This window comes from Antechinus flavipes, chromosome 4 (genome assembly GCF_016432865.1).
Source record: "Antechinus flavipes isolate AdamAnt ecotype Samford, QLD, Australia chromosome 4, AdamAnt_v2, whole genome shotgun sequence".
In the NCBI taxonomy this organism is placed as follows: Eukaryota; Metazoa; Chordata; class Mammalia; order Dasyuromorphia; family Dasyuridae; genus Antechinus; species Antechinus flavipes.
In genome coordinates, this window is record NC_067401.1 from 12594748 (window position 1) to 12614827 (window position 20080).

Genomic DNA, 20080 nt, shown 5'->3' on the forward strand with positions numbered 1-20080 from the left:
CACAATGCTGCGTCTTTGTCACCTACTGTCCCTGGGAACAAAACAATCGGTGCATTCTGTATCCTCCTGACTCATTCAAAAGGAAGACAGCTTCTCACTCCCTGTACCACCCTCGCAGTCTCCAGGATTTCTTCTTTGTCTCACAGACCTCTTCAACAACGTCTTCCAAAAACTTGCTTGAATTTGCCATCTCCAGATGCTTATGCTACAGCTTAGCAGAGAAAGATGCTTTTTTTTTTTTCCCTCGTGGGGCCCTTGGGACTGCCAAGGGCTTCTGAGGAGGCCGGCCAGCCTTGAAGGGAGAGCGAGCCAATGAAGTGACTGAAATGATAAAATGCGGCAACATGGGGGAAAGGCAGATATCTGGAGGAGGGATTGTGGGGGAAGAAGGGCCTGATGGGCAGGGTCAGCCCTAGGGTGAGGAGACATGACCCACCAATTGTGTTCATTACGTGAGCCCAACCTTGAAAGTCAGAGGGCCTGGATTCAAATCCCACTCCCGCTCCGCCTTGAGGCTGGATGCCTGGGTGACTTTGGATACAATCACTTAACTTTCCTGGAACTCAAGTTTCCTCGGATGTAGGATGAAGAAGTTTGAGCTAGAAGAGTTCTGAGATGCTTTCCAGCTCGGGATCTATGATGCTGTGAATTTCCATTAACCTCCAACGGCCTCCATGGACTCTGAAGCTTGTTCTAGGATCATGGGCCTTCATCGCTCATCCTAACCATCATCTTCCTCCTTATTTGTTCCTTTAACCTGTGAGCCCCTTGAGGAAAAGAACCAGCCTCAGTTTCCCCACCTGTTTTTTTGGGGGCCTTTCTTTGTATCCTTGACACAGTGCCTTGCACATAGTAGGTACTTAATAAATGTTTACTGATGGATATATGCTTGTTGACTTGGTTTTTCTCCCTGGCTTAGCTTATCATACATAATACAAATTAACATCAATAACAATAAAGTAAAACAGTCCCAAGCCAACTACTCTTGGCCCTAAACTCCCTCTTTTCCTTTTCCTAGAGAAATTATAACCTTAGCACGAGTTCAATCTGTAGGTAAAGGCTTGCTTCTCACCCCTCACAATCCCTGCAATAAGAGAAATAGAGTCCAGACTGCCTCAACACCTTGGTTGGGAGGGCAGAGACCTGCCGCCCTCTGTTCTCTGGGGACAAACGTCGCCCCTGCCCAGGGTTAGGATGGGCTGCCTTCCCTGGACCTATAATGATTTTTCCCAGGCTCAGTGGGGAGCACTAGGTAGCCTCCCTCTCCTCATCTAGAACAGCCCAAAGCTAGAGCAAACAGAGGCGAGGAGTGAGATGGAAGCTGAGCAAGAGCTGGTGGGGTTTGTATTTAAGTGGACACGGAGAGAGTTAGTCGCTTGTTCCTGGATCCGGCCTCTTCCTCTCAGCCAGGTTGGTGTGGATATCCAGGGGAGGCCAGAAAACAGAGATCCGGGGGCTTTCCTCACCTGCCCTTCTTGGGATGGCAGTGTTCAGCAGGAAAGACTCATGGTCCCGCAATCTGTTTCTGCTGTTTAATTCTCTGTGTTATTGGGAGGTCATTCCCAGTCTGTGTGGGCCTCAGTTTCCCCACCTGTAGATGGCCTCTGAGGTCCCTTCCAGCTCCAGCACCATGGTCCTATGGGTGTCCTTCCCTTTTGGCAGTTTGTGGAGCAGGAGTCCATAGGAGTCCTCCTATGAAGGTGGACCCTCCCTCCTGAACACCTCCAAACTTGGGGTGGGGAAAAATCTGCAAAATATTATCCTGATAAGAAACAGCATAGGTAGAATGTTGGACCTGGAAGGGAAGAACTAACTTAAAACCTGGTCTCAGACCCTTACTAGCTGTGTGACTCTGAACAAGTCACTTCACTCTGCCTCAGTTTCCTCATCTGTAAAATGAGCTGGAGAGGGAAATGGCCCACCCCTGCAGTGTCTCTGCCAAGAAAACCCCAGCTGGGATTGTGAAGCGTCAGACATGACTGAACAACAAAAGGGTCCCGGCCAGCTGAAAACCTATGCTCTTATGCCATTTACTAAGCAAGTCTTTTCTCTTATCCCAGCCTCAGTTTCCAAATCTGTAATATAATAATAAAAACACCTCCTTCTAGGGGTTGAAGCTCAAACGGTATAAGATACATAGATTACTTTGTGACTCTTAAAGCATCACGGAACGTTGGCTAATATTAACAACAAAAGCTAACATTCAGATAAAATACAGAAGCATTGATTTGAATAGAGCACCATATACGTGTTAGCTGTTCTTATGCATTTTTAGGTAAATGTATGTGATGCCATTACGTGTTGCGTATTAATATTATTAATATGGTTAATCATAGCAACTGACATTTATGTAATGCTTTAAGGTTTGCAAAGTGCTTCATTTATTATGATTGAAATTTTAGATGTTTTCTCCTTTCTGGCCTTATTTTTTTATTGTTATTTTTTTGCTGAGGTAATTGGGGTTAAGTGACTGGCCCAGGGTCACACAGCCAGGCCTTACTTTTAGGGACAGGGCTTTCCATGCGGTGTTGAAGAATTTTTTGAGCAGGATGCCGGGGGATCCAACTGTTGGGCTGGCCTTGGCCAATCGGAGAGTCAAACTGTGGCTCCAGGGACTAAAACTTCAGGGCCACGTGACCAGGGAGTGCCAGAGGTGGGATTCGAACCTGGATTTTCCTGGCTCGGAAGGCAGGGGCTCCTTCCACCATAGCAGCCCGCCCCTCTGGGCGCACAATGTTCTTCCTTAGGAGCTTCTGGGCCCACAGGGAGAAATGGGGTAATGAAGGCTGTTTTTGGCTTCTGCAGCGGTGACACGCAGAGAGGGGCCCAAAATAGCTGCCTCCCTGTCACTGCTGGAAAGAGAATTTTAAATAGCTTTGGGTTTAAATTGGTGGGGCTTGCAGGCAGGCGGGCGACAGCCTCTAAGTCAGCTTCTTGACAATTCCCGATGTTCCCCAGCGTCGGGCCGGGGCGGGATTGGGCACAAAGCTGAGGCCCTTGGGTCCTGCTCTTGTGTTAGCTGCTGCTTGCTATTATTAATTATCTAGCACGACCCAGTTGGCTCCTGAGGAGCCAGGAAAGAATGATGCACTTGGGGAGCCTTCTGACTTCTCCCGACTGCTCTTTGCGAGTTTCTTAAGCAGCTTAGCAGAGTGGGCAGAGTTCAGGGCTGAGCTAAGGGTCCAATCCTGTGCTTAGTGGCAGTGGGATATCTAGACAAGTCCAGCTCAGTTTCCTAATCTGTGAAATGGGGATGATGATAAAATAAAATCTTATAAATAGCTAAATGAATAAACAACAAACAAAGAAACAAATCTTATAAACAGCTAAATAAATAAATCTTATGAATAACTAAATAGATAAAATCGTATAAATATCTAAAATGGTTGTTTATGAAGTTCCAATGAGATAATAGAGGCCTTCTAGCAGAGTGGCCAGAGAGCTAGTCTCTGAGTCTGAAATATCTATCGGCTCTGGGATCACCTCTCAGTGTCCACGCTGAAGAGAAGGTCCCGGTCTCCCTTAGCAGGGGGACTTCCTTCCCTACATGGAGAGAGTCATAAATCCACGCACACACACAGCACTTTAAGGCTACATTTGGGGAGTGGGATAGTCCTGTAATTGTGGGGGGGACTGCAGGGATATGGAAACACCCCCCACGATGCAGATCTCTTGGCAGCTCCTTCAGGGTCCGCTCACACAAGCTCTCAGCTGACTTCACTTGTCAGAGAAATCAGCAAATGGCACAAAGGAGGGTTTCATGGAGTTTTTAGTTGATTGTTTAGACCTAAGAAAGTGATGGAGAAAATATAAAGAATACGTATTTGAGAGAAGAGTATGTCAAGGTCTGCTCTTCCTCCAGAGGAAGCCGGTTGTTAAACATTTACTAGCAGGTCGATCAGGGACCTCATCCAAGGTCGCGGTGAAGGCGGTGATGAGTGAGCCATGGATGAGAAAGCCAAGTCACATCCCATCTTCTCTGGGATAGCCAGTGGTGGGGATTTTCTCCAACACAAACACACTTGCCTTTATTCCCCTTTCTTTGCCCCCTTTCTCTTCTGTTCCAGTTCTCGTCTCCTTCCCCTTTTACTGGCCTCTGGCCCCCAGACTCTGGGGGTTATAACCCACAGCGACAGTTCTTTCAGAGCCATGGGCGATTCCCCTTCTCTCCCACTTCTTGGCCCTCAGGTGATTTGGGGTCAGCCAGAGCCTCCTCCCCCTTCTTCAATTTGGGGAGGAGGGAGCGGGCAGCACAACAGAGCAGGTGCAGAAAGGCTGAGCAGAGACCCCAGATCTCCTCCCTTTTCTCTTTTCTTTCTATTCTCTTCCCTTTTCACAGCCATCCTTTTAATCAACCACAATGGCAACCTTCTGGATCTCCTCACTCTTTCATTCCACCCGTCGAGCAGCTGGCACAGCTCGCCATCTTGCCTCCATGTCAGCCCTCCCACACTCACCCTCTTCTTCCCACGAACTGCTGCCACCTCCAGGCCTGGCCCTCATTCACTCTCCCTGACTTCCTCATTGCCTCCCTGCCTCAAGTACCTTTTTTTTCCAGTCCGTCCTACAAACGGCCGCCTAAATAATTTCCCCACAACACTGCTCTGCCCCTGTCCCTCCTCTACTCAACAATATTCTGTGGCTTCCTACTTCCCATAAAACCAAATATTATTTTTATCTCTACCTTATTTTTAAAATTTTTGTTGCTGTGTAGATTGTATCTTATACATATTTATTTGTATAAGAGCACATGTATATAATTTATAAAGAATATGCACCTGTTGGGGTACATTATTTGGGGTGCTCATAAACTTTCTTTTTTTTTTTTTTTTTTTTTAGATTGGGTAAGCAAGGTTAAAGTACAGGCAAAGGTAGAGATAAGGAGGACACTGGACAGAGGGTCCAGTGGACAGAGTGTCCTCACATGGCTACCATGTTTGGAATCTCTGCCGCTCATAAACTTTCTTGTTGAGGTACATAATCACACAAGTTTGGAGACCACTGTCCTATGCCATGCACCTAAGTGGCACAAGGAGGTAGAAGGCTGGGTCTGGAGTCAGGAAGACCTAAATTCAAATCTGGCCTGAGATATTTATTAATTCATCTTGTGTGCCTCAGTTTCTTCATCTGTAAAATGAGCCGGAGAAGGAAATAGCGAACTACTTCAGTATCTCTGTGAAGAAAACCCCAAATGGGGTAATGGGGAGTTGTGCAGGACCAAAACTTTAACAACAAATATGCACTATGCACATATATACCTATACAAAAACAGGAAAGCAAAGAGAGCCACATGGGTTACACAGAGCACTTTCCCCCCTCCCTCAGGGCTGGGCACTTAGCTCTCAGCCCTTTTCCTACACAAGATGGGCAAAAAGCTTTCACCATTATTTGTCCGATTTGTTTCCCATTCTTGGGAAGAGTTTGATGGGAGCAAGAGCTGGGGTGACTGATCTGGGATTTTCCCAGGGGCCTCAGGGGCACCGAATTTAGCCCACTAGGGCTGGCTGCCCCTTTGTGTTACGCTCCTGTATGATTTCATGTACAGGTCTCACTAAGAAGAATGGGAAATGTACTAGTTGGAAATCTCAGCCTCCGCGTGGGCTAAATCAGCACCAAGTGTTAGCATTTACGTCAGCATGTGATATGGGAACAGCTAAAAGGACTGAGAACTCTCTAGAAAGGAGAGGGCCTTTTCTTGTACTGAAGAACGCCAGAACAGGGAAGGTGCCATGTCTTGGGGAATGGAAGAAAGGCTTTCTCAGGACAATCAATGATGAGGCAATGGAACATTTAACCCCCGTCACCTGTTCCAATTTCCCAGAAGCCCTGCTGATGTGAGATGGCCAGATTTAAGGTTAAATTGTTTAAGGGATCCAAAGAAACATCATCTGTAATGGGAAGGACGGGAGGAAGATGGGACTAAATGACCTCTAAAGTTCCTTTTCCCCAAGATATATATATATAATTATATAATTATTGCCTTTTGACAACTATTCGTGCAAATGAGTAATTAGGGCTAATTACTTTAATCCACTTTGTGGATTGAGTGCTGTCTGGAGTCTAAAGATCTGAATTTAAAAACTGCCTCAGACACTTCAGCTCCCATGGGCTTAATGGCCATCTTTAGACTGATGATTCTCAGTCTATCCTTCCTGCCCGGGTTTCTCTGTTGACCTCCAACCTCACATCTCTGCTGCCTTTCAGATATCTTGAATTGGATGACAGTAGACATCTTAAATTCCGCATGTCTAAATCCTCTCTGCCCCTTCCCACTCACGGTAGGGACCAACACAATCCTCCTAGTGCCTCAGGCTCCCCACCTAGGAGACTATCTTTCACCTCCCATATCCAATTGCTAAGGCCTGTCAATATCACCCCTGTAACACCTCTTGTCACTTTCACCTTTGCAGCCTCTCTGGTCACTTTCACTTCTGCAGTCTCTTGTCACTTTCACCTCTGCAGCCTCTCTTTTCAATTTCACTTCTACAGCCTCTTGTCTATTTCACGTCTGCAGCCTCTCTAGTCATTTTCACCTCTGCAGTCTCTCTTGTTGTTTTCATCTCTGCAGCCTCTCTTGTCAATTTCACCTCTGAAGTCTCTCATCATTTTCACCTCTGCAACCTCTCTGGTCACTTTCACCTCTGTAGCCTCTCTTTTCAGTTTTACCTCTTACAGCTTCTTGTCAATTTCACTTCTGCCGTCTCTCTGGTCACTTTCACCTCTGCAGCCTCTCTTTTCAGTTTCACTTCCATAGCCTCTTTTCAGTTTCACCTCTACGGATTTCTGTCAATTTCACCTCTGGAGTCTCTCATCATTTTCACCTCTGTAACCTCTCTAGTCACTTTTATCTCTGCAGCCTCTCTGGTCACTTTCACCTCTGTAGCCTCTCTGGTCACTTTCACCTCTGCAGCCTCTCTTTTCAGTTTCACTTCTATAGCCTCTTTTCAATTTCACCTCTACGGCCTCCTGTCAGTTTTACCTCTTTAACCTCTCTCGAACACGCCCCCTTCTTTTCTCCACTGCCGCTGCCCTGGTGCAGACCCTTATCACCTATACCGAGACTATTGCACTAGCCTGCGGGTGGGTCTGCCTAACTCAAGATTCTCCTCCCTCCAATCCATCTTCCATTCAGCCACCAAGTGATTTTCTTAAAGTTCAAGCCCAACCCTATCACTCTCCTTACTCAATAAACTCCACTGGTTCCCTATTTCCTCCAGGAGCAAAAACAGAATGCTGTGTTTGGCATTTTAAAGCCCCTCCCACCTTTCCAGACTTCTTACACTTACTCCCAGACATATACTTTTGGATCCAGTGACACGGCTTCCTGGCTTACCCACAAGACCCTCAGCTCTGGGCATTCTCTTTGTCTTCTATGTCTGAGATGCTCTCCCTCCTCTACTCTGTCTCTTGGCTTCTCAGGCTTCCTTAAGTCCCAACTAAAACCCTACGTCCTACAGGAAGCCTTCCCAGCCCTTCTTCATTTCATAGGCTTTCCTCTGTTCGTTTTTTCCTTTCAAACTATATGAAGTTAGTTTGCACATATTTGCTTGCTTGTTATCTGTCTCATTAGACGGTAAGCTTTTTTCTTTTCTTTTTTGCCTCTTTTTGTATCTCCATTTCTTAGCATGATACCCGGCACACAGCACATTCATAATAAATGTTTATCGATTGACAGTAACAGCTGTGACTGTGGAGAAATCACTTAATCTCAGTTTGCCTCAGTTTCCTCATATCCACAATAGAGATCTTAATAGTGTCTTCCTCTTGAGACTGTTATGACAATATGCTAATACTCGTATAACACTCTGCAAATTTTAAAAATGTTACATAAATGCTAGTTGTTATTATTATGTCTCTTCCTCTAATTTCATTATGTGATGAATTAACATGCTACTCACATCGCTTCTAAATAGAAAACCAGGTCCAATTGTTTCACAGAGATTCTGATCAAGTCTTGGGAGAACCCAGAGGTAAATGTGCAAATGATTCTAAGAAAACCTGACTGGGAGAAGGATGCGCTTCCCCCTTGGATGACATGTTGAGTCAAGTTAAAACCCCACTGATTTTGAGCTCTAGATGAGATCACCGTTTCCCATGGGTGGGGATTTATAGGCACTGATTAGTGGATTTTTTTTTTTTTTTTTACATGATCTCTAAGGATGCAGATAGAAATCTGAGGCTGGGGGAAAATCTAAGGAGGGCGGCTATCACTGACAAGGAGAAGTTTGGATATGGCCCCGGGAGTTTGCTTTGTTGTCTCCTTTGGCCTGAGGCAGGAGAACCGGGGAGTGCGGAGCCAGGAAGGACCTTGACAGCTGATTCATTCATGCATGTATTCATTCAATTGACCCTTCTGGTGAGCCCAGAACTCCACTGGAAGCTGGAGGATAGACAAAAGAAAAAAGCTTCCAATCCATTTGGATAAACACACCCACCTGTGAACTGGAGGACAAAGAATCAGAGACTGTTAAATAATTATAGCTGCAAGTTCATGCAGAATCCATAGATACTCGGGAGAGATTCAGTGCCTAAGGGACCGAGCCACCAAGGCCAGTGAGGAAAGACTTCTGGGGAGCCGAGATTTGATTTGGGCCTTGACAGAGAGCGGGCACATGGGTGGGCAAAGCAGCGGAATCTTTCTGGATCAGCGGAAGCGAGGGGCCCAGAGCCCCCTGGAGGGGGGGGAGCTCAGAGCTTCTGTCCTCTCAGATCTGACTCTGCTTGAACCCCAATCTGCACACGGCCCCATCCCTCTCAGAGCCATAATTAGAAGTATTTTCACCTGGTACAAAAACAGTTGGGGAGCAGCACAGAGAATAGCCGGACCACGGGGGTAGTCACTGGGGAGGAAGAAGTCCAACCTTTGTCCCTCAGGGCCTTGGGAAGGAAAGCTGGGACCCGAAGGAGGGGGACGTTGGAGAGACCACCAGGGAGAGGAGAGGGAGTGGTGGGTTCTGTTAGCTGAGTTTCGGGCAGATGGATCACTCTAGGGAGGAAGCACGCAGTCTCCCTCCCATCCCCCCCCCCCCCCAAAGGGCTGCCCCTTCCAGCATTATAAGTGCTTGTTCAGCTGATCTAGCACCACAGATTTAAGGGTAGGGGTCCCACCTCCTCATTTTACAGATGAAGAAACTGAGACCCAGGAAGGGAAAGTGACTTGACCATGATCACCCAACCCAGGTAGGAATTGAAGATAACAAAATGGAGGGACTGTGTAGGCAGGGAAAGAGCAGAGTATCACAGCTTTAGATTTAGGAGGACCTTATGGTCCAATGGCCCTCTCTTTGCAGATGAGGAAATTGGGGCTCGTAAAAGTAAAGTGATTTTTCCATGGTCACCGCTAGTGATAGATGCAGAATTCGAACCCAACTCATGGGATCCAGTATTTCAATCAACACCCTCCGCTGCTTCTCTACTATTGTCTTAGTTTTGCAGTCAGTGAAAGAAGCCCTTGAATGAAGATTCTGGATCCCCTCCCAGACAGTAGGAAAATTGCAGGGAAGGAGAGGACCAGGACGTGAGGAGGTCTGCAGAACACGCAAAGGGGAGCAGAAGTGGGATTTGTAAGTGACTGGGCCCGTCATCACTAAAATGGAGGAACAAAGTCAACAAGACTCGGGTCCTGGAGGAGATGTTGCAGAAAAGCTGGGAGATGTTTTCTCTTGGGAAAACCAGGGTGAGGAGCTGCTTGTGTACGGGCTGGTCATCAGATGGATTGTCCATTACTATCCCGAGAGGAGAAGTCTAGCCCCCCATCCCCACCCACAGTAGTGACTTATTTGATGTGGTCCAGAATTGGGGTCAGAACTTTCCTTTGATTTCCAGCCCGAGTCTCTCAGTGTGTTTGACAAGGAGCCGCTCTCCATCTGTTCAGCCCTGTTCTTCTCAGGCAGCCCGGGATTAAATCATTCCCCGGCCTGCTCTGCAAGACAAGTAATTCCAGTTTATTGAAGATTTCCCGGTGGGTCTTATTTCCTAAGCCTCTAATCATCTTTGCAGATCTGCCTCGGTCCATTTTTAAGTGTGCAGCCTCAGACTGACTGTGGGAATCTAGAGGGCGTCTGACCAGGCCCAAGAGAAGCTCGGGCTCCCTGCCTGCACGTCACCACGGTGCTCATCCATGGTAAGCTGCGATCCCATCTGGGTGGGACAGACCCTTCCTCTGGAGTGCGTGACCTCGCCCCCAAAAGATCCCGATAATTGTTGTAATTCGATCAATTCTAGAGGGGAAGTCAGCCCCAGAGGGGGTGGAAAGCTCTAAAGCATGAAATTCAGATGGTCCCTGCAAGCAAATGGTTGTGAGAGTAACATGAGTGTAATGGCCTGGACTCAAATCTAACCTGCTCGTGTGATCCTGGGCGAGCCCCTTCCCTTCCTTCTGAGCCACAGTTTTTTCTTCTCCAAAATGAGGGGGGTTGGGCCTGGTGACCTCTAGGGCTCCCCCCAAACTCTAACTCGGGCTGAACCTCAATTTCTTCATCTCTAAAATAGGGATAAGAAGAATACCCTCCACCTCACAGAGGTTTTAAAAGTAAATATTAGTCCCCGGCTGCTGGGTTAAAAATGTGGTCATTGTTTCGAGCGAATCCTTTCTCATCCTATGGTATTAAGTTTTATTTAGCAAATAGTGATTTGGTCCCTGCTATAAAGGCAAGGCCCCGAGTTAGCCCCAAAGATACAAAATTTGTTGCAGATTGCTGTTTGATGGGAAGGAAAGGACAGTACCAAGATAACAACAATTCAATGGGAGAGGAACCGGTACAAAGGAGGCGTTTGGGCAAAGTCCTGGGAGGAATCTTTGAGGGAGAGAGTTCTTTCTTTGGGTAGACTGGGGAAAGTTTCCTAAAGGAGAGGACATCGAGTGGGGTCTTAGCAGGATGTCAGTACCAGCAGATCAAATTACATCCCGCCAAGATTCCACTCGGTGTCCTCTCCTTTAGGAAACTTTCCCCTTTCTCTATATTTAGAGTTCTGTGTTCAAATTTGAACCACATTTTAGGAAAGACAGGAACTGAGTGGAGGGTATCTGAAGGAGGGCTTTGTGTCCATGCCATACAAGGCCATTGGTCCCAGAAAGCAGAGCCAGGAATAATGGGCAAAAGCCACAGATTTAGGCTCGGTCTAAGAGAGAGTGGTTTCCCTTCCCTGAAGATCCACAAAGAAAACCTTGGATGCCCATTGGCTGGGTATCCTGGAGAAGGAATTCTTTTTCTAGCAATGTTGGTCCCACTATTTTTGTTTTTCTATCACTCATATTCCCCAAGGCCTCATTTCTGTCATTCCTATCCCTGGAAGAGTTAAAAGAAAAAGGTTAATAAAATCTATCCATCCATCCATTCATCCATCTATCTGTCTATCTATCTATCTATTTATCCATCCATCATATCCATCTAATCTCTCTCTCCATCTATCTATCCATCCATCTAATCTCTCTCTCTCTCTCTCTCTCTCTCTCTCTCTCTCTCTCTCTCTGTATCCATCCATCTAATCTCTCTCTCCATCTATCTATCTATCTATCTATCTATCTATGTATCCATCCATCTAGTCTCTCTCTCTTCATCCATCCATCTATCTATCTATATTGAAAAAGTGTGTATGTCGTGCTCTGCACCCACAGTTCTCCATCTTCTAGCAGAGATTCTTGTTTATGGACAAGTATTAATTTCTGTGATCTCGGCTCTCTGTCTCCTCCTCATTGCCAAAGCTCTCCATATCTCTGCCCATCTCCTCTTTCTTATCTCCAGCTTCAGGGGGGATGATGGCCCTTCTCCTCACCTTACCCTTTATGTGGGATCTCGAGCTCATTCCTTTCTTTCTTTTCTGAGAGTTACCTCAATGTGTAAGCCTCTCATTTCCACTCCTTCCCAACTCCCTTTCAGCACTCTTCCTCTCACCCAGGGATGGGCTGCAGCCAACAAACTAGGAAGACCTGGCATTCAAATCCTACCTCAGAAACTTCTTGTGTGATCTTGTGTAAGAACTTCTCTCTGACTCAGTTTCCTTATTTGTAAAATGAAGATCATAATGGCACTTACCCCCAGGATCAAATGAGAAAGCACATACAGCAAGCAGCACTTTGCAAACTTGAAAGCACCAGAAAATACTATCCTCCTCCTCTTCCTCCTCCTCCTCCTCCTCCTCCTCCTCACCACCACCACCACCACCATCATCATCATGCTCAGATACTCTGTCCTTAAATCCAAAGAAAGGCCTTTGCTTGATTCCGCCACCCCCCGAGCTCTCCTTTTTTTCTCTCCTGCTTCACTGTCAGATTCATCAAAAGTGTAGGTGCATGTGTAGACTTCAGGGTCTTATCTGTTTTTCAGCTTCTTCAAGTTGTCTCCCTCAAAAGCCTCCATAACGATCCCTCAATGGCCAAAGCCAGTGGTCTTTTCTCAGGTCTCACCATCCACCATCCTGTGGCTTCTGAGACTCCTGCCAGCCCCATCTCCAGGATGGCCCAAGAGAAGGCGCAATGTCTCCGGGGTTGAGGATTTGGGTTCCCAGCCAGCCTCAGAGGTCTGCTATTGGGGGGGGGAGGAGGGGGGAAGGGAGGGGGCAGGCCAACCATTCAGCCTCAGTTTCCACATCTGTACTTTCAGACAGTCTTTGGCCTTTCTGATTCTAGAATTGTAATCCTCCATTGGCCCATTTTTGTCAACCTAGGACTGTATCACCAACTGCCTGCTGAGGTCCCAGTCAGTCCCCCCATACGGGGGATGGGCCATGCCCATGTTCATGCAATGAGGAAGTCAGACGTTCGAATCCTTCATTAGACATTTCTTTGGTTTTTTCCTCTGAAAAAAAGGTGACCTCAGGGGCAGGTGGTTCAATGGATAGCACATCAGTCTCAAAGTCAGCAGGACCTGAGTTCAAATACTTGACCCTTACTACCTAGGTGACCCTGGACAAGTCATTCAATTTTGGTCACCTCGGCAAAACAGATTAAAAAAAACCCGACTCCGAGGCCTCTTTTGGTCCTAAAATGATGGTTTTTTGATGTCTTCTTGATTACTTTAATAAAAAAGAAGTCAATTCCCCAACTCTAGGAAGGAATAATTAACTAATTATGTTAATAGCAGCAACCCAAAGAACTTAAAACAATTTTTAATGAGACCCGGTGTCCAAAGAAGGGAGGTTGACCTAGTGTTTGGAGCTCGGGGCTGGGTTCCTAACTGTGTGATCCTGGGCAAGTCACTTCACCCTGTTTGCCTCCATTTAATGGGAACAATGGCAGCACCTCCCCCCAGGCTTGTTGTAAGGATCAAATGAGATATAATTATGAAGTACTTAACACTGATCCTGGCACGGGGGTTTGTCAAGGTCAAGGCCATCATTATTATTGTTCTCCCGGAGTGGTGACGACTTTTTTGGGACGTCAAATATTTGAAAGGTAGTCATCTGAGAGGAGGATTGTTCTTCTTGGCTCCCAAGGGAAGAACTGGGAGCAAAAGGGGAAGTTGCCCAAAGGCGCCATTGGGTTGGACAAAAACCACCTCCCTGACGTTGGAGTTCTCTCGGAGAGCCACGGGCTCTCTCGGGAAAGGGAGTTTCCTGTCCCGGAGGTCTCCAAACACAGGCTGGCTGATGGCTTGTCAAGCAGGGAGTGGAGAAACAATCAACTTGCGGGAGGGTTGTCCCAAATCACCTAATCACTTCTCCATGCTGACCCCTTGGTCCACCGTTCCCCACCCCCTTCTCCTTAGCTTGGGCAGGCGCCCGGCTTGGAATAAGCAGATCCTGAGGTTAAGTCTTGGACGCCCTTTCTGGAGGATTATCCAGTAAATTGAAGCGCTAAATTCTTTTCACCATTATCAAGGTCTTTGTGGACATGAAACAAAGGTTTTGTGTGTCCTTTCCTCCCAGGGAGCTCAGTTATCTGGGAAAATGGAAGATTTCGGTAGGAAGGACCCCTGAAAAGGTTTTTACTAAGGAAGGCATTTTGGGTAAGGAGGCAGCATGACCTTGCCGTCTCAGCGTGACCTTGGGGAGCTCATTTTACTTCTTCCAGCCTCAGTTTCCCTAACTGTAGAATGAAGGGGTTTGCTTAGAGGCTGCGATCTCCTCCAGCTCTAGACCTTTGATCTTATTATATAGTCCAAGACTACTCATCCTTTAGACCCGACCACATATAAAATCCTCCAAATGCCCTTTCACAGTGACAAGCGCACTTCATTCCACTGGAGGCAGGCAAACATTTTTGTGGGTTGGTTAATAAAGAGTTAAACGGCTTATCAGCTCCTCCCTTTTTTAGGTTTTGCTCGAGGACTTTGTGTCTGATACATAAGGTTTATATTTTATTAAAATATGCATTAAAAAAAAGAAAGAAAATGCCATAATCAACTGTTTGGGACTTTCCCAAACCTCAAGTATTTTTTCTAAAGTTCACTCAAAATATTCAAGGGAAACAGGTTTTACTTCCCTTCAGACAGTTGGTCTGCCCAGCATTAGGCGAGGAGGAGTGCCATCTTCCTCCTCCTGGTCACCCTGACTCGCTTAGCGTGACACGGGACAGCATTCATTTTTCCGGCTGCCGTGTCATGTCGCGGTTGGAACGTTCCGAGTGTGGAGGAGCAAAGAGGGCCGAATTTGGTTAGAGGCCCTGGGTTCCAATCCCACCGCCGCTACCGGTTGCCTGGGTGACCCTCGGCAAGTATTCCCTCCTTCCTGGGACTCAGTTTCCTCATCTGGAAGAGGAGGGTGTTGACTTCTGAGGATCCATCCTGTTCAAAGTCTCTGTTCAAAAACCTCCAGCTTTGTCAGGGGGTTGAACTGAGATTTGGGACAATGAATCATCCTTATTTGCAGTCCCACTTACAGAGAGAATATCGAGAAACACTTCAAATGAGTTTTTCCACTATATATATATATGTCTGTATCCATATGTGCATGTATGCATTTATCAACTTTAAATTGATTCTGTATATATTTATACATGGATTTGTCATCTCCTCCATTGGAAGATAGATTTTTTGGAGTAGCCATGGCTTCGTTCTTTGTTACATGTGCTCCCTGTGCACGGTACACAGTAGGTGTCTAATAAATATTTACTGATTAACTAAAAGATAAACGGCAGTTTTGTACCATCTAAAATCCCAAGAGGCCAAAGGTTTTTCATAAAAAACTGGGTGAAAAGCATTATCTATCTCCAGCCCTGAACAGTCAGATTTCCCAGAAAGGACAAAACCCCCAGATGATCTTAATTGACTTAGTCATACTCAGAGGTATCCGAGGAACCTCCCCCAAAGTGCAGCAGGTCAGCCCAACTCGGAAGCTGCTCCTCCAGACCCCAGCTATCATGTTTTCTTCCCATCCTGTGTGACCTTTCCCAGGTTCACAGACTGGTATAAGAGCGTAACCATGGCAACAACATCTCCAATGCTAAATAAGGAATCTCGCAGTAAAATAGCAACTCGGCTGCCTCTTGGATGGGCCTGGGAGTTCTATGGGATGTTATCAAAGATGGAGGTCTTGGAGAACAGTTATTTTCTCTAATGTTCCTCTGATGTTGACTCTGTGTGACCCTGGACAAATACATCTCCTTCTCTGAGCCTCAGTTTCCTTCTCTGTAAAGGAAAGGGGCTGGACAAGATGGACACTGAGGTCTCCACTAGATCCAGGCTCCTATTTTAAGATACAAAGCATCTGGACGCTGGTGACCAGTAAGACGAAGATTGTCATCCATAGGGTTCAGGGATCACTTGAAGGATGTGAATTTATGTAGCCTGGAGAAGCTACCTATTAAATATGTATTTTAAATATTAAATATTTATTATCATTAAATATATTAAATTTAAAATATTAAATATAAATAAATTATTAAATATTAAAGGGGCTGTGATAGAGAAGTCTGGGTGGTCAGTCTGCTTGGCCCTAAAGGGGCAAAACAAGGACCGATGGGTATAAGTTATCAAGGCAGGTCTGAATTCAATTTAAGTAACAACTTCTTAATTCTGTAGAATTTTCCCTACATCAAACTGGACTTCCTTGGGAGGAAATGAGCTCCCCATCCCTGGAAGAGTCCAAGCAAAGACTAAATGGCGACTGGTTGGGGAATGGGTCAGAGGTCATTCATCCATCCTTCCAGGAGATGACAATTATTCTAGTCTCAAGAGAATTTGTCATCCTGAGGGCACAAGTGAAACAATCTCTGATACCTTCCGAATTTTGTGGGTGGAGGTCCTAGAGCAGAGGCTGCTCTGGCTTGTGGGAGGATAATCTCCTTAGAGTCTCGTTGCTATTGCTTGACCATTCCCTGCCCTTCTTGGTCTATAATCAGACTATATACCCCCGAATAGATTGAACAATATGAGTTTGTGTTTGGGTCCCTGGCTGCTTTTCCCTTTTTTGTATTTCCCTTTTGAACATCATTTCTTTTTTTTTCCCCTTGAGGCAATTGGGGTTAAGTGACTTGCCCAGGGTCACACAGCTAGGACGTGTTAAGTGTCTGAGGCTGGATTTGAACTTGGGTCCTCCTGACTTCAGGGCTGGGGCTCTGTCCGCTGTACCACTAGCTGCCCCTGAGCATCATTTCTTCCATAGACAAATCTAGACTTCGAGTCTGTTTGCTGGAGGGATCTGGAGGTCCCAGGTGCATTTACTGGCACTGACTGCAGACAAAGAGAAGCTTCCTTCTTAGAGAAGGTGACAAGGAGGGGAAGATGACCAAGAGTCGTCTGGACCGCGCAGAGGCAGGTGAAGTGTCCTCAGGACAATTTGGTCGCTTCATAAACTGCTTTATGTTGTGGTAAAGATCAAGTGTGAGCGTCCCAGGGGGGTTTAAGTGTGGTTAAAGATTGGTAATCTTGCTTAAAGTCTTTCTGTAAATGCCTGTTAAGAGTTTTTTCCTCTAACTTTTGTGTATAGGACTCTCCTTAGAGTCCAGGCTCCTTATGGGTGAATAGACAACTTGCATGAGTCTAGAGCTGATGAACCCCTTCGGAAGAGGGAGTGGGCACAGTGTTTCACAGTCCAATGGGTTTTCTCTCTCTCTCTGTCTCTCTTTGTCTCTTTCTGTCTCTGTCTGTCTCTCTCTTTCTTCCTCCCTCCCTCTCTCCCTCTCCTCTCTCTTTCTCCCTCCTTGTCTCTTTCTCTCTGTCTCTCTCATTCTCTCCCTCTGTCTGTCTCTGTCTCTCTGTCTCTGTCTCTGTCTCTCTCTCTCTTTCTCTCATTCTCTCCCTCTGTCTGTCTCTGTCTCTCTGTCTCTTTCTGTCTCTGTCTGTCTTTCTCTCTCCCTCTCTTCCATTTATCAAACTCTGACTATGTAAGACACTAATGATCAGGTACAAGAGCAAGGCACTTTCTGCCCTTAAGGGGTTACTTCTTTTTGAGACTTTACTAGCTAATCCCCTAATCTTTGCCTGGAAGAATTTCTTGGATCAAAAGCTGTTAAAAAATGATTTTTTCCCTAGTCATTGTTCACACAAGAAATTTATAGTCTAAATGGCTTCGTTTCAGACTCTTTCCTTTCTTCCCCTCACAGGCTGTTACTGGCAAGTGTAGAGACTCGAATCCTCAATATGTCAATATGTCCCTTGCTCAACCACAACCCCCCGTATAGTTCTGGCTACAAACTGAATCAAAATTCTGAAGACAGATTCAAAAAAAAAAATACCACTAACTCAGCTTGGACAGGACGAGAGAACTAACAGAGAGGGGACAGCTAGTGAGCCAGCAAACCCACAGAATCCGTGCTCATCATCGGAGCCTAAACTGAATTTTCATTGGCCATTGCCAGGGTCGGGAGACTGTCGGAACCTAAAATTGGATTTTGGGGATGGGGGGAGGAGGATTTCACCAGTGTGGGGAACTCCCGCCATGAAAACTTCCTTCCTTGATGCAGATCAGCCAGTCATTGCCATGTTGGATCTGATTTAGAGCTGGGAGGGAACTCGGAGGTCAACCGCTCCAACTTCCTCTTTTACAGATGAGGTCCCAGAGGGCCAAGATCACGGGGAGGAAGCGATCAGAGGTGGGGTCTGTGACTTGGCCAGGTTATGCTAAAGACGGGAATATGAGCTTGGAATAGCCTTGTCCGGCTACCTTTGTGAATTCAGATCATCCGAGTTTAACTGGGGCTCTTGTGGCTTTGGGGGAGCACCCTGAATCAGGGCACGGGAGAGAGAAGAGACACTTAGAAACACTGAGCGGAAGGCTCCCCGGAGAGGGACAGGGGGTGGCAACAGGTAACAGGGACAGCTCTCCACTGGGCTCATGTCAAGGGAGGAGGGCTTCTGTGATGTGCCACTGGGATGGGTACTTCTTTGCTCCAGTGTCCCACGTTTCTTGGGAGTGCTAAGGTTAGATCAGAGGTACGCTGGGACCATCCATCTCCTCAACTTTGCTCACGGGGTGAGTGACCACTTTCTCTCTACTGCTGTAGAGAAGAGGAGGAAGTCAACGGCTCCTCTTCCTCTCTCCATCATCCAGGAATTTTACCTTGGTGGGGAGGGCATGAGATTAAGAGAAAACACAATGGAAGGGACCCGAGGGGAGCCCAAGAGAAGGCCGCATCCCAGAGAAGCTTCAAGGTATCTCTCGAAGGGGGTGTATTGGAGAAGAGCTCACTAACTCTAGAGAAAGAAAGGCTACTTCACAACAGACTGACTTCCAGGCAAGGAAACGGACAAGGGCAGCCCCCTATTTCCTATCCTCACCCCCTCCTCTTTCACTAAGCACACGGCCCATTGGGCAAAACCCTACCCAGCATGAGATCTATTCCTGACAATTTTCCTTTTTTCTTCTTAGAAATGGAAATCTGCCTTAATGCCACGTGGCCCCAAAACGAACGACCTCCTCCCGACCAGCCATGCTTGAAGACACACAGAACGTATACATGGAATCGCAAACAAATGTGCCTATTTACAACCATATAAGTAGATTTGTGTTTCTAGCGCCCGGCACATAGTAGGAACTTAGTGTAAGGGCAGGAGTGGATTGAGAATATTTGCAAGATGGCGGTTAGAAACGCAATACGTCAAGATGGGATGAAGGGGAGGGAGTGGGGTGGAAAAGAAGGAAACTTCACGGACTTTACCTGCTGGTGAATTTTTCGGGGTATTTCTCTCGCATGAGGTGGAATCTGTGGGCAATGGAGGCGTCCTGCAAGGAAAAGAAGCAGAGGCAGGTACCCGGTCAGCGTGGGGTGTCTGGGAGCTGCCAAGTAACAAACAGGACTGTGGGCAGTGAAGGGAGACAGCTGTGGCTCTGAGCGTGCTTCTCCCCGAGCAGAGGCTCTTGGGCGCCAAAGGCTCTTGCCCCGCGTGTATCTGGCTGTGTCCACATGAATAGATGAAGGGGGCCTTCTTCACTGACACCCTTGAAGCCATTTGCGTTGTCTTTGGCTATAGTCTATATTCTTTATCATTCTACTTTATCTGTAATTTATCTTTCTAGTTTCATTGATTTAAGTCAACACGAAGCTTAGTCTATATTCCCCGAGCACACGGGGGACTGCAAATGTATTTTATTTTAGAGAAGAAACGCATTTCTTCCAACTTAGCCATCAAGTGAATTGTTGTTAATTGACATGTTAATTAGCACACGTTTTCTGCATTTTTCCTTTATATAACCAGCAATATGTTTCTCTTTAAAAAATAGTGACCCCATAGGTCCAATTAGAACCTATTAAAATATTTTTAAAAAGTATAAACTAAAATTCAGATATTTTGAAAAGAACAAAAATAAGTGTGTGATTATATATGAATAGTATCTGAAACAAGACAAGTATAGTGTGAATAGGATGCTATACTTAATCTGGGAGATCTGGGTTCAAATCTGCCTTCTTACATTTAACAGCTGTGTGACTAAGTTAAACACTTAATTTCTCTTAATCTCCGGTAACTCTCTAAGACAAGTCACAGAAGGGTTAATATCAGTATCTGTGAAGAGAATCCCCTCCTTCATCCTTCACATGTGAGATAATATGCAAAAGAAATAAAAAAAAACATAAGGGCAAAGTATTATTATTTGGGATGAGTTAAAGTTGTTTTTGTTTTTGTTTTTGCTTCCAATAGTTATAATGACTATTTGGCAGAATAGTTTAATGTTTGGTTGAAAGAAAAACAATTTTAATTTCAAT

General features: G+C 46.1%; 1 protein-coding gene across 8 annotated transcripts in view; it reads right to left on the reverse strand.

The window, feature by feature from the left end:
• The window catches only part of DGKG (diacylglycerol kinase gamma), a 257067-nt gene that overhangs the window by 66828 nt on the left and 170159 nt on the right, over positions 1–20080 (reverse strand). For all 8 annotated transcript variants that reach the window (XM_052000062.1, XM_052000065.1, XM_052000064.1 and 5 more), the window contains one exon: positions 19037–19101. In XM_052000062.1, the coding sequence (XP_051856022.1) occupies positions 19037–19101 (65 nt within the window). The remainder of the gene's footprint in view (positions 1–19036; positions 19102–20080) is intronic.